At 39.7% G+C, this 14,970-nt stretch overlaps 1 protein-coding gene across 5 annotated transcripts in view; it reads right to left on the bottom strand.

The window, feature by feature from the left end:
* Window positions 1-1,064: 1,064 nt before the first annotated feature.
* LOC140479079 (diacylglycerol kinase delta-like) overlaps window positions 1,065-14,970 on the bottom strand; it is a 149,982-nt gene continuing 136,076 nt past the window's right edge. For 2 of the 5 annotated variants that reach the window (XM_072572929.1, XM_072572933.1), the window contains 3 exons: window positions 12,304-12,421; window positions 9,897-10,054; window positions 1,065-6,723 (listed from right to left, as the gene is read on the bottom strand). In XM_072572929.1, the coding sequence (XP_072429030.1) occupies window positions 6,634-6,723; window positions 9,897-10,054; window positions 12,304-12,421 (366 nt within the window). In that variant the 3' untranslated portion in view covers window positions 1,065-6,633. Of the gene's footprint in view, window positions 6,724-8,605; window positions 8,656-9,896; window positions 10,055-12,303; window positions 12,422-14,970 lie in introns of all 5 variants that reach the window. The other 3 variants (XM_072572931.1, XM_072572930.1, XM_072572932.1) reach the window with 3 other exon arrangements.

Genomic DNA, 14,970 nt, shown 5'->3' with positions numbered 1-14,970 from the left:
TCCCTTGTTGATCAAAGGTCAGTCTAACTAAGTTTGAATATATTCAATGACAACTGCTCTCTGTGGAGTAGCAGTCCAAAGAGTAATAACCCTTTGTGAGAAGATATTCCTCGTCTCTGCCTTAAATTCAGACCCCTTACTTTTAAGCTGTGCCCCTAGATCTAGATTCCCCCAAGTGTAAACATCCTCCATATAATGAGCCTGTCAGGCACCTTCAGAATCAGATGCAAAAAGTTGACTCCACTAAGCACAGACACAACCTGCTCAACTGTTCCTCATATGACAATTTCTTCATCTCAGGAATCAGTCCACTGGACCTTTTTGGCATTGGTTCCAATGCAAGTGTATCCCTAATTAAGTAAGGAAACGAAAACTGCACCTGAAGCATTCTGTACACTCAGTAATGACCTGCAGCAAGGCTTCCTTACAATTATATTCCACCCCCCTTGTAATAAAGACCTTTCATTTGCCTTTCCAACCACTTGCTGTACATGCTGATATTTTGTGATTCACGTACAAGAATGCATACACCCCTCTGTAGTGTCTCTCTATTTAAATATTAACCTTCTCTATTCTTCCTACCAAAGGGGATAATCTAACATTTTCTCATAATTCATCGACCAAAATTTTGCCCACTCACTTAACCTACCTATATCCCTTGGCACATACTGTACTTTTCACACTTGCTTGCCTGCTTGTCTCTGTGTCTTCAGCAAGTTTGGTTACCAATCGTCTTCCCCATCACCAAGTCATAAATATAAACTATCAACAGATAAGGCCCCAGATATGATCCCTGTTGTAATCCACTAGTTACAGCTTTGTAGCCCAAAAATTACCCACTTACGCTCACCACTGTAGCTAATCCTCTATGCGAATAAATCACCCTCAAAACCATACGCTCTTACCCCGTGCAGTACACTCTTAGGTGGCACCTCAGTGAATGCCTGTTGGAAGTTCAAATGTATGACACCAACCTTATTATATTCTTATAGAATTCTAATAAATTTGTTAAATATCAAAAACCAGCACTGAGAGAGAAATAAACATTTCAAAGAGCCACAGAAAACTGAGAAAAAACATTTTACTGGAAGCTTGGATTCAATCCCATTGTATTTACAGGAAATATATACATCAAATGACAATTAATATGTACAAAAATACAGTCACAACCATATTTATATATAAATTAAGAATAAATACAACATGCAGACCTCATGGAGAGGCAGAAGATAGACAGAACCCAGAGAACCTGATCCAATGGGTACTCTCTAAATAAAACAGTGTTCCCGAGAGTGAGGTAAATAACAAGGAATTCTGTCACTTGGCGAGTTAAGGCAGAAGTGCAGTGATACCTGCTATCATCTGTCAAGCCTGGAGTCTCAGGCCAGATCCTTTATTGGTTAACAAAGACACAAAAACATCAACAGTACTGAGCAGCTACCTTCAAACAGGGCAGTGAGCTGCAATCTCCCTTTAAGTAGAACTGTAATCTTCCTTTAAACAGAACTAAAAGCAGAGACACAGTCTCATATTTAAGAGAGTTATGGACTCCTTTCAACAGAAACCCAGTTTCCCTCTGAACGCAAGTGCAGTCTCGATAAATATCAAAGTTATTGTTGATTGAAGTATCAAAAGCTATAAAAGTACTTGAAATCCAAACAGTCCTACTAGAAGAAAGTGTAACCACCCAGACTTCACTGCATCACAACGTAATCTCTCTTAAAACAAAAAGAGCTGTTAATGCAGCATTTCTTGCTGTATGTTAAAGTACCATGTTTCTTCATCAACCCACTTGTTTCTCACTGCTAATGCACTGCTGCTGTATTTAGTTATTTACTGTCTTCTCTCTGGGGTATGGTTTAGGTTGGGCAGGAATCCTGCCTGCCCCTCCAATTTTGGCCTAAATCTAAACCATTTCCTGGTCGACTATCTGATATGTATGGTAGGTTTTTGTTTGAATTCATGTTGCAAGGAAGATAAATGGCAACTGGAACAAATGTAGGGGAGGTTGCTAGAAAGCCTCCTCTTTACTTTGATGGTCTGCAAGGCTATTACCTATGCTTCTTGGGCTTATTATCACCTTTTATATAGCTGAGGTGAGAGAGGCAGACGCCAGGAAAATCATGTGGAATCCTGGTTCCTGTCCTCCCATCCTCATCTGCATAACATTGACAAAATAAAATTGATTAACAGTGGTGCAATGTAAAGGAAATCTAGGCAAAGGCAGTGGGATGATTGTAGGCCAAATTCTTTCCCATTGTGCACTGAGATCCCATCTCATTTCAGCAGGGATAACAGATATTTGATTTGGGATCATGAATGAAAAATCAGCCTCAGTGTCTCCCTTAATACACCATTACCCTCCATTATGATTTTGCCTCTCCATTCATGTACCACGTCACTTTCTCTATTAAGAAACTGCTTCCCCATTAATATAACTTTTCCCTGCTAACACTATATTAATCCCTCAATTTAGGCTTTCTTTCCCCAACACCTACTTTATTCCTGATTCGTGTGATGTTTTCATATTTGCACCAACAATTTTGAGAAGTCTTTTTTTTTGTTAAAAATGATTCCTCAAATGCAAGAAATAATTAATCCTTACATAGCTGTAACATGGCACTTGTTTTTAAACAAGAGGGGAGTCAGGTCATAAAACCATGATATTTGCTTTAAACAGTAATCTGCATTGCCACATAAAGGTTACCTATCTCATGAGAAAAGTGATGAATTTACAATGTGTAGCTGTAATGAGAGTGAAAGCTGACATCTTAACCTTGTCATCCTTACCCCATGTATGTTTTGCTTTCAATTATGGCACCTTCATTTACAGCAGTAGAGATCACTAACTTGGCAGTTCAGTCAAAAACATTTCCAAACAACAGAATGAACAATTTAGATAAATTTGTGGTGAGAAGTTGAATATATATGCATTCCATCCTTACCAGGATGTAGTAAATTTTAGAAAAGTATATGTTAGCAGTAGGAGTTTTGGCCAAATTATGGGCCTGGAACTGAAAAGTACAAATAGTCAACAAAGGTACGTGCCCTAAAGAGAAGTGAATAAGTTACATTGGTAGGAAGGTGAGTAAGGAAGACAGAGTGATATGGCGGTGGTGTTAAGATGAGTGAGATAAAGCATGAAAAGTGGGTCATAAGGGCAGAAACATGGTGAGAAACTGGGAATGTAGTATTGTTGAAAAGGTGGCAACATGGTGCTGTGATAAGGCCGAATGAAAATATGTGGGATTGTGTGTGTAAAACATCTCACACCATTGGGTCTTTGTTCTGATTTTCAATTGTCAGGTACTTTCTGAAACTGGGATTATAACATTAAGATATCTCTCGTTCAGTTTCATTTTTGCAGCTATGATGGCAATTGCAGAACGACTGGACTCATCACTGTAACAAATTTTTCAAAGATCCTTCTTATTCTTATTTCGTGACTAATTTGGAATTATGTTATTATTTAATTTGCTAGTTTATACTTCCCTCTGAATAATCTAATTTTCCTAGTATGATGTCCTCTGCTAGCCGCTGAGATGTGAAACATACATTGTGTGGGTTGTAATCATGGCAGCTAAAACTACAAAAATAATAGGATTCATTGGCCATTGTGTAGAAAAGCTATTCCAGCATTTTCATATGGATGTCATATGCCAGGTTCCCAATAGTGGCTAATTTTTGCTAATTAATGATAGGCCACACTGGGCTAAGCAAAGATTGGATTCAGCTATTCAGCCCCATAGGTTGGAGAGTTTACCCACATTAACGATTCTGGTCATGATTGTGTGGGAAACAGTTGTGGGTTATACTGTGAAAGGCTGACTGGCGATGAAGCTGATAATGTTTCTGCTGTGAGCTAAGTGCATTGCTTGACCTGCAAAGGAATTCAGCACCAAGGCAAACTGCATCAAAACTAGCAAGATCAAGCAGATTAGTGAGAATTAGTTCAACCTGAATAAGTTAAATGGAGTGAAAAACGTGTTTAAGGACAGCTTCTGGGCCAAGGCTGGTGATATGCATGGGGTGTAACAACGTGGGTATGAGAAGTATCTAGGAACAGTATGTAACAATCCAGGGTTGGGGAGTTCCATTGTTTAAATAAAGGGATGCTGAACTTGAGAGCACCAGCCTACAGCTGTATTTAAATCACAGCTCCATGACAGAAAGTACACCAAAAGGTGCTGGAAGAGATGCATGGAAATGAAAAAAAAAATAATTTAAAGGAAAAGTTAATCAAGTAGGGATCAAAAGTTTTATTAGAGAGATAGATGTTAAACAAGCTCTTACAGGAGACAAAGAGACTCCACAGACCTAGAGGCTGAAGGCATGCACATCACAGTGCATGAATGGGGTTGGGGTGAAATAGAAAATAGGAGGACAGGATAATTGGAATGGGGATTATGGTGAAGACTGATATAGGAATAGAGATAGAAAAGCTGATGGAAGAACTTAGATACAAAGATTAGAACAATTGGTTTGGAGATGCCACAACAATATTTAAATTAAGTGACAATATATAGAGATTTTGAGAGGAATTCTCAGCCAGCTCTATTTTTCTCAGCTGAGGGTTGTGCAAAACTGCAGGAAAATTAAACATTAAAAAAGAAATTGGCAAACAAATCTTGAAGGAAGTGCATTGTGCCACAAAATCCTGTGGTCAACGTGTTTCCTCACAAATCCCAATAAGTTCCAGCACTGATATGACAAAAGTATTGCAACCACTGGGTAAAATCAAGGACAACAATCAGCTCATGATGATGGGTACGATGGTGTGCTATGTGCAACAAGATCAGAATACCTGAAAATGTTGGTTACATTTATTTATATTATTCTTCAGACATCCCAAACATTGCAGCACTCATTCTCAAACATCCCAGATTGACAGGGATTCACTCTCACACATTCCAGTTAAACATGAATTCTTGCTCTCTCTGTCACACAGACACACACATCCCAGACACTCTGGGATTCACTCTCATACCTCCCAGTTATACCTGAATTCTCTCACACAGACATCCCAGCTTGAAAGAATTCACTCTCACACATGCCAGTTCAAAGAGGTTGTATCCCAGATATTCTGGCATTCATTCAAACATCTCAGATATGCCAGGATTTACTGTTACACATCCCAAGTACACTGGGACGCCCACTTTCACATCTCAAATACTTCAGGAGTGCTGCATAGTTGTAAGTACCAAATTTTAAATGAGATTTTAAACAAGTCTGCCATATTGGATGGATACAAAAGTTCCCAAAACACTATCTGAGGCAGGGAGCTCCCTTGTCTAGGGCAACACTCATTTGTCAACCAATATTGCTATGAACAGACTGCCTACTCAGTATCACATTACTCTTTGTGGTAATTTGCTGTTTGCATTTCTTAAATTACAACAGTGACTACACTTCAACAGAAAACCTCATTGATTGTAAGGTAAATGTCATGAGGTCATAAAAAGATGATGTAAATATAAAGCTTTCTTAAGACCTGACAGAGACAGACAGACAGACACACACACACACATATTCCAAAACACTACAGAATGGCTGTCATTTATCCCAATTACTTCAGGATTAACTTTCAGACATCACAGACATTCAGACTGACTTCCAGATACCATATATACCCCTGGACTGATTTCCAAATATCCTGAAAACGTCCAAACTTACTCTCATCCAGTCCAAACACTTTAGGACTTATTCTCACATTTCTTTGATTCTCCAAGACTGCATCATATAAGAATACACGAGTACTGCATTACTGTTGAAGAGTGTGACTGAGTTTAGAATATATTAGGAGGCTGTGTGCTGTTCTAAGTGCTGTTATACCTAAGACACATGCATAAGCTTGAGACTGCTTCTTGTCATTCTGGAATACATTGATGTCTCTAAGTTAGTGAGGCAATGAGATACAACACGTTAACACCAAGGATTTTGAGGACAATCAATGCAGGAAGACATTGTAATAGCACTTCCATGTTTTTAAAGTTGGTATTCTGCAAAAGGTGTGTGGATAGCCCTTATGATGAGAGAGGAATGGAGGGCTCCACAATCAAACTCCAACTGTCACTGATCACAATATGAAAGAATTCAGTTAATATCCGTGGATGTGAATTACTACAGGCTCCATCCAAATTACAGTTTCATTAAATCACTGGGTATACATAATAAAGAGATGCTTTATCCCTTTTGCAAAGAGTTTCTGAGATTAAGTCACTGGTGTGCAGTACATTCCTTTGTCGAAGGATCATGCTTCCTCTTCATTGCGATTACTGTTAAATTTTGGGCAGATCGCATTCAGCCTTAGTCCTAGCTGAACTTCAGCATTAAATCCAATCTAACTGGTTGCCAGGGATATTTGCTTGAGGTAACTTGAATTCTGATTTGACAGATTTTTTTACCTTGAATGCAGCATCAGTTTGATTGGTTAAGCCTTGTTCTCACTTTCTACTGGGTGAGAGATTAAGTATCAGATCTCTTATTGTTTTATTAACCGTTGGCTGTTCCAAGGCCAACACTCTCCGATTAGCTGAAGGTGATACGTACAGCCCAAGGTTAGCCTCTCTGGTCCTCTATGCATTGGGCTGGAAGTTTAGGTAGCTCTGTATATGCAGGAGTTGAACACATACATCACACTTCGCTGACAGGAGTATTCCGGCTCAACTCCTTGATCCCATGTAGGATTCGCTTCATGTGGCCCACTCTCGCTATCCCCAAGTCCTGCCAAACACAGGTTAGAGGACAGGTGTTTATTGCCAGTGTGTTAGTTTAGTAAATAATAGAACAATCTGAAACAAAATGTAGGCCAAAGAAATGGAGTAACCTGAAAAGGAAACTGGGTTAAATGGATAAAACAACATCCCAAAAAGGTCGCTGGGAACCGACTATGCATTCCTCCTCGTCCCTGTAACAACAGTTTTGCCACACAGCTCAATAACCAGCTTAAATGTTGTCTTCTCCTAAAATGAAATAAGTCCCTGAATGGGATAGGAATTGGATAAATTAAAGAGAGCAAAAGGGCAGAGCTTTATTCACATCATTGCACAAATACTTATTAGTCATGGCTAAGTTACCCACTTCTGGCCCCATCAAAATCCATTCAGAAAATATTTAAGTACAGATGTAATATTTGAACACAATAAATTCTATTGGTATACAATACACATCATGGTGTTTAAAAAGCCAAATTCTACAGCGCTTACTACTCTAGTACACACTGGATATCCCATTGGGTGCAGTGCCTAACCTACTGGTGCCTAATACAGGTCCTCATTCCACCAACCCCAAGGTCGTCTCATTCTTGTGATTTTATTTGGAGATCTAGATACAGGGCATGGGTTCCAATATAACGTCCCATCAAGCATTCTCAGGTCAGGTACAGAGTAGCCGACAAAGCTCTTTAAACAGCTCTGTCAAGGAGCACAAGAAAAGTGCCAAACTTTAAGTTTAGTTGCCTGACGGGGTTACGTAAAAGAATTTTCCATTTCTCCTGTTAGCCCTCGCCTAAGTGAGATTTCCAATTTGTGCAGAATTAGTTTCCCTTTTGTGCAGTGAGCTGATGCTCTCTAACAATGTCCTCGATTCATTTCACTCAGAAGCATTATAGTACTGTTTGGGCAGTAAGAGAGGCCAGGTCTGAAGGCTCAGATCAATGTGCGTTTCAAGTGTTTGTTGAGGATTTGTGCATATGTGGAGGGTTCATTATGAGAGTGAAATTTTGAGTTGATGTTGAGTTTGAGCATTGACTCCTCACTTTAAACTGTTCTGATGTCTGAAGCAGTGGTTTGCAATTCCTGAGGTGAGAATGTAGGCCTGGCAATGAGGAATAATGTTACAAGCACCTTGGGACTGGGGAGCCAAGGGGGCACACAGAAGTAGAATAAGTCAAAGTACTGTGGATGCTGGAAATCTGAAACAAAGACAGAAACTGCTGGAGAAACTCAGCAGGTCTAGCAGCATCTGCAGGAAGAAAGCAGAGTTAACATGTCAAGTCCTGTGAGTCTCCTCATCAAAACTGACGATGAAGAGTTCTGATGAAGTGTCACCAGATTCGACAAGTTAACTCTGCTTTCTCCCATGGATGCTGCCAGACCTGCTGAGTTTCACCAGCAATTTCTGTTTTTGCACCCAAACATAGATCAGGATGACCCTGAACACTTATCCTGAATCCAGTTCACTTATTCAGGAACAGTATGACTGCAATCTAAACTTCAAATTATTCCTGAGTGATGGTCAACTGGTTGCCAGGATAATGGTTAAAGGATGCCTGCCTTGCCTAGCATTTCGCAGGCACCTGGGAGAGACTCAAAAATTAGATGTTGGAAAGTCGTGAAATCTGAACTATCAAGTTTATAAGCAAAAGGTAAAAACTAAAATCGAAGTTAGTTCTGAGAGACATGATTGAGATACACAATATCATCACTTTGTATTTTGGGACCTGTAATACTCTATATTTTGAGTGCTAGAAGAAGATAGGTTAATAACATTGAAAAATGTTGACACGTCTATATCCAAAATATTGCTCGAAAATCTTCACATAGGATGTAAGGTTAGTTTGAATAGGTAAAGCATGCAATATGCAAGACTCCTAATAAATACATACACACGTCACAGGGTTGTACTTGTATAATGCCATCTGCGAGGATAAAATATCTGAAATGAAAGGGAGCGTTCTTACACGACATTTTGTTCATAAATGTCCAAATATTTGAGATTAAACAATAGCTACCCTGATATGAGTACTAATGGTATAAGCGGTTGAAGGAAAGAAGCAGAATGCAAGATAGTCAGAAAGTCAAGGCAGCAGCTGGCACCACATCAGGTTGCTGGTACAAATCTCAACTTTTAAACTTTTTGTTTCTTCCCCATCCACCCCACTATCCAAAACAATTAAAAAGCCGGTGAGTCCTTGTCCAGGTAATTAGCTTGGCACTGTGTTACAGCTAGTTAGACCACTAATCTCAACACCAACCTACAACAGGCACAGTCAGAGTCAATAGGGGAAATCTCAATTTTAAGGAATAAATGAGCAGTTCATGTCAAAGACAAAGTTGCAATGAATAAGAAACAGGAATGCACCTTGATCCTGCTCACCCCTGGTTTTAGGGTCAGATGTCCAATAGGCTTGTAGAAGACAGCTTGTTATCAATAAGAGTGCTTGCTTTTCTTGTCAAAGTTATTCACTCTTACCCCTGTCTTCCACTACTCATTCCATTTTCCTCAGCCATCATAGTCTCACTGTCTCTTTGAACATATCTGCCTTTGTTGACTTTGGCCTTGTGCAGTCGACTTACCATTGAAAAGGCCTCTAGCTTGTCAATCATGTTGTCTGTGGGCAGAAACATTCCCAAAGCAATTCCGTAGTTAAATTCTGCACGGTACTGGGGAAACCCATTATTTCAGACTTTTCAGCCCTCCAACAGAGAAGATGCCTTCAGATTAAAATCCATGCCAGTGAATCCTCCCCAGTTTGGCACCCAAATACAGATTATGCTTCAATTTACTATTATCTTGGTGTCAGAACTATCTTTATGTCAGCAACAAAAGAGTGAAGTTGCTCTCCAAAGTCATGATATAATGTCCCCAAACAGAACCTACTCTTTACCAGAAATTCTCCTTTCCTTACCCAAATAAATTTTCAATAGCATTTGACATTTTGTCTTGAAAGCTTTTTGGGTGTGTAGCTGCCAGCACACTGGTGATTCGCCTAATCAAGATTATCCTGCCATTGTATAATGCTTCTTTACAAACTCCCTTGGAGCTCAGGGTTCCACTGTACCTTCCAACTGATGTGATCTCAACAAACAGCAAGTTACAGCAGAAAAGACAATACTGATAAGGGCAGGCTGTATTAGTTTGGTATTCATGCATAAGTGAAAATGTCACTCATATACCTTCAGGTCTCGTCTCTCCAGATGCAAGAGCTCTGAACCACGGATGTCATGCCGGATGAAGATGTCTCTGTACTCGAACAGGCTAAGATGCTCTAACCAGGCTGCCACCTCCTCAGTACCCCACTGATGCACTGTGAGAAAGCGAAGAGCAGCGCCACCTTCAGTACCCACAATCCCAAAGGCAAAGAGAAATGCACAACCATCACCCGCTAGCAAAAAAAAGCCCACAGAAATTTCAGAGAATGCAAAGTATACTATCAGCTAATCTTGCAAGTGATATTTCAGGGAGACACTCTAAATCAGTAAGTACACAATCCAATGTGGAGTCCAGTTCAGCTGCTGAAATGAAATATCTGTTTTTGAGTGGAGAGCTCCAGGCTATATGATCAAACATCCACTGGCCTCATCCAATCTCTCTGTCAAACTGTAGTTCATAAACAGCCCTGCTAGTCAATGAAAGGTGAGCTTTCTGACATAGCATTAGTAAATGTTTCCCTGGTCTCGTGCTGAGGCAGCATTTCAAATACCACCTCTAATCTGTTCTCAGTTAGCTAAGTCAACCCTATAAGTAATTTCTGCACCAGAGTGAGATGGAATCAGTGGAAGGAGTTGTTCATAAGTCCTGCTTCATTTACCCTTGTTGCAAATGGATTTTGCGTGAGGAAAGAATTGGGAGTCAGGGTCAAACAGTGCTGATATTCGTTGGCTAAAATCATACGAAGATTGGTCACTTCACATCAATCCCCAATACAGAAAAAATGAACATTATCAACAGAACAAAAACAATGGAATTTAAAACAAAGTTGAGTAAATGCTGAATGAGCTAATATGCCGTCCACCATCTTCTACCTCTGTATTCCACTCATTATGTGTTACTCCCCTTCATTAAATTGTCCCCTGAATTTACTACTTTAAGTTAACTTAAACTTGGTTTGTATTTTTCTGACCAGTAGGAATCAAGATTAAAACTGACAGTTCAAGTATAACATGAGTTAGGAAATATGGAATTATCTGAGTTATCCAGTGCTGGTGCAAACTACAGTTCTGGTATTAAATTAGATTTTGTGCCCAAATGTGCAGCGTCTCCTAATGCAGGTTCTATTTTAAACAGCAGCCTGGAGCCCACCCTCAAATGCCTCTGTAATACATTAATATCACCAAACAGATACAATTTGCTATTTAAAATAATAAACATAGAATGTATTTTGATTTTCTACAATTTATTACTGGTTAAAATAATCAGAGTAAGCATTTTTATACTGGAGGGGAAAATTCTGCAGAAAGATCAGGTGGAAGACAGATTCCATGCAAGGTTCTGGTTTACGAGATTCTGCACAGAGTTCAATTGTTAGAGATTCTGCAAAGGCCTAAGGTATAGTATCAAAGATCTGGCTTAGGAAATTCTACACAGGTTTGGACTGAGGAGAAATTCCCTTTTATCTAAGCTACTATTTATTCTAAAGTCAGAAGTCACACAACACCAGGTTGTAGTCCAACAGCTTTATTTGAAATCACAAGTTTTCAGAGAGCTGCTCATTTGTCATTATTTATTCCAAGCAAGGGTTAACAGGGAGGACTCTACAAATTACTCTGGTTCTACTGTGTCAGCAGTAGTTTTGCTGCAGTATCCAGTCTCTCTCTATTCTCAGTTCTGCACAGTAAATGTTAGCATGGTATTTCACTGTCAGAAGGCTCAGAGTCAGGCTTGATTCTGTTCTTACCACCAAATATTCACCTTCCAGTAGAAATGATGACCTTAGCTAACATCTCATTTGGTTTCTCGGAGATCATTTATTGTACATTTATCAAGATTAGAAAGAATGCAGGAATCTATTGGTATATATGGCTTATACTACAATTCTCAGCATGTCATGCCAAAGAATCATTGGGAAAGTAATGCTTTATCTTCTGGTATGGAAATAACTTCTACCCGCATCCTGCAAACAAATGTCAAAGACCAGCTTTGGAATATCTATCTCCATTGTGCACCCTTCTGAAGCATGTGCCTTCTACAACTTCAGTGGACGATGAATTCAGGGTTAAGATATATGGACCAGTGCATGATTTTATCTGTGTCACAACAGAGGAGCCTGCAGTACCACGATCAGATATGAAATTGTAAAAACAGAGGTGACAATGGGGCTTGCTGATTTCTCTTAGTACAACAATACAAATGCCTCAGCCAAGGAGTTATATTTGCAGTGTAAAAATTCAAAATTCCATCAACATAATGGAACTGGTATAATTGGTAAGATGTAGATGTACATGCGATCATGATTTATGCAATTCTCTCCAAACATGAACAGAATGTACAGCAGCAAATCTAGATGATGACGATGACAATGCAAGTTACAGATACAGGACACATAACACAGAAGTGAAGGAGGGTCAGAGCTCACACACGTACCTGGTAGTCCCATATTCCCCCTGGTTTCCTTGTTCTTGTTGTTCTTTTCTTTTTTTAACTTTGACACAAGACGAAATTTGGCACTGCGAGTGCGCTTAGAATATTCTAATAACTGGCCCTGAGCAATACACAAAGACATTAGAATAGTAAAGAAGTAATAGCAGTGACAGCCATTGACAGAAGTTTTCAAGGCCTCTATGAATACAGTCCTGGGGGACTGGAGGATTGCAAACATGATGTTGTTGTTTAAGAAAGGGGCAAAGGTTAAGCCTGGAAACTACAGGCATGTCAGCTTGATATTAATAGTGGGAAAGCTGATGCAGGCCATAATACTGTATAAGACAAATATATATTTGAAGAAAAAATAGTTTGATCCTCGACAATCACTTCGGTGTTTTCAACAACAGGCCATGTCTAACAAATTTAATTGATGTTTTGACAAGGTGACACAGGCAAGAGATGAGAGTAGTACTGTGAATGTTACGTTTTTGAACTTTCAGAAAGCATCTGATACAATGCCCCATGGCAGGTTGGTTAGCAAATTAGAAATGTTTGGAATTGATGGGTGTTTGGTAGCATGAATGAATAAAACATATGTTGCATACACATGCACATGTAAATTACTAAGACAGATAAATAACTGCCTGGACCCGTCATATACATACAATACTCTTCAGGTATACACAATCACCATATATGCACAATATTGATGCAAGGACTGGGTGGGAGGCAAACCTATTTTTGAGCGATGAGACCCAAGAATTAAAAGAGCTTGTCTCATGCAGAATTGTGCCAACTCCACATCTGGGCACTCTCCTTAGTTGAAATCAGGGGCATCAAGTCCAAGGCTTAGTTATTTTAGAAGAAATCTTTGTGAGAGCTGTAACAAAGCTAATACTTGCATTTATGGAGCACCCTTTACATTCTTAAGGTGTACCAAAATGTTTAATGGTCACCAGATAATATTAGAATTGTTATCCTTGTTGTGGGTAAGTGAGGAACACTATTTGGACCACTACTTATAAATGAATGAGGATAAGATCTATTTTGTGTGGTATTAGCTGAGGGTTAAATGTTAGCCAGGATATAAAAAGAACTTCCCTGTGAAATGTTAAAAGATTAAATTGTACTATCTCTCTGGACATTAATGTTATGTTAAAAGGTTAAACTGTTCTGTCTTTGGGTGGGGGTGACATTCATGCAGGAATATGGATGACTCACTCTTCATTTGGCCAGCCATTTACTACTACTCTCCTGCTATTATCAAATTGAACTCTCATTCAGAAGTGCTTTCATAGCCATCCCCCTAAAGCTAGAACATATCACACCGACATTATTTTGGGGAATCACACAGTCAGGAAGTCGTTTGCATAACGATTCCCCAGGATTAGGGCATTTACATTATCTCTGAGGATGACCTCATCCTCTCATTGTACCTCGGTTAGCATGTGGTTATTGGGGTGGAGGTGGCGGTGGGGAGTGGGCAGAGTACCTGTATGCATTACCAACTGACCTGTGTAAAGGGGATGTGTTTCCTTTGTTTGGGGCCTCTTTTGACTCAACTTTGCTTGCCTGTGAGGACGGTCAAAGGGGGTCAGCTAGCTTGTACAGGCTTTAATAAATTTTACCTGTTGCACAAGTTAGTGTGTGTGAATTGCATCTCGTGTGTGAAACCTTGGAAAAGAACCTAACACCTGTTTCTTGCAAATAGTGTTATTTAATTATTACACCTCATGGAAAGAACAGATATCACCTGCTCAGGAGGCCATTAAAAGACATCTTCTTACGATTATTATGTTTGATGGTCTCCTGACATGCTGAGTGGTGAAAGTGAGGTTTTCTCTGTGAAAAACATTAGTGGGCAGTTGATTATTCCATGGGTCTGGGGCCGATGGTCACAATCTTCCACTTATGGAGTGAACGGCTGCAAAGACAATGTCCTGTCCAGATTAGTTTGAAGGCTGGTCATTGTCTTTGAGGGAGATTGAAGCCTGAGACTCATTGTTGGTACAGCAATGAGAGATTTTAAATAAAGTTTCACGTGGCCCATAATTCCATCCATCTTGACATTGGGTTGCTAGCAGCTACATAAATATTAGCTTTTGTCCCCAGAGTGCAAGTACCTTTTTGACAATGGAGAGTTTAATGTTAGCTCACTAATTCCCATGTCATGCAGCATGATTGCATCAAGGTGAATGACAGGCTGGGTGAGTTAGGAGAGCACCAGTAGACACTTAGTTGAACCAGGACACTGAATACATTTCAGGAGATTATCATCGGATGTTTAATCAGGAACAGGTTAGAACATAGAACATAGAACAATACAGCACAGAACAGGCCCTTCGGCCCACGATGTTGTGCCGAACTTCTAACCTAGATTAAGCACCCATCCAAGTACCTATCCAAATGCTGCTTAAAGGTCGCCAATGATTCTGACTCTACCACTCCCACGGGCAGCGCATTCCATGCCCCCACTACTCTCTGGGTAAAGAACCCACCCCTGACATCTCCCCTATACCTTCCACCCTTCACCTTAAATTTATGTCCCCTTGTAACACTCTGTTGTACCCAGGGAAAAAGTTTCTGACTGTCTACTCTATCTATTCCTCTGATCATCTTATAAACCTCTATCAAGTCACCCCTCATACTTCGCCGTTCCAACGAGAA

This window comes from Chiloscyllium punctatum, chromosome 6 (genome assembly GCF_047496795.1).
Source record: "Chiloscyllium punctatum isolate Juve2018m chromosome 6, sChiPun1.3, whole genome shotgun sequence".
Taxonomy (NCBI): domain Eukaryota; kingdom Metazoa; phylum Chordata; class Chondrichthyes; order Orectolobiformes; family Hemiscylliidae; genus Chiloscyllium; species Chiloscyllium punctatum.
Note: the sequence above shows the minus strand (reverse complement) of the source record. Positions and strands in the feature narration are given on the sequence as shown.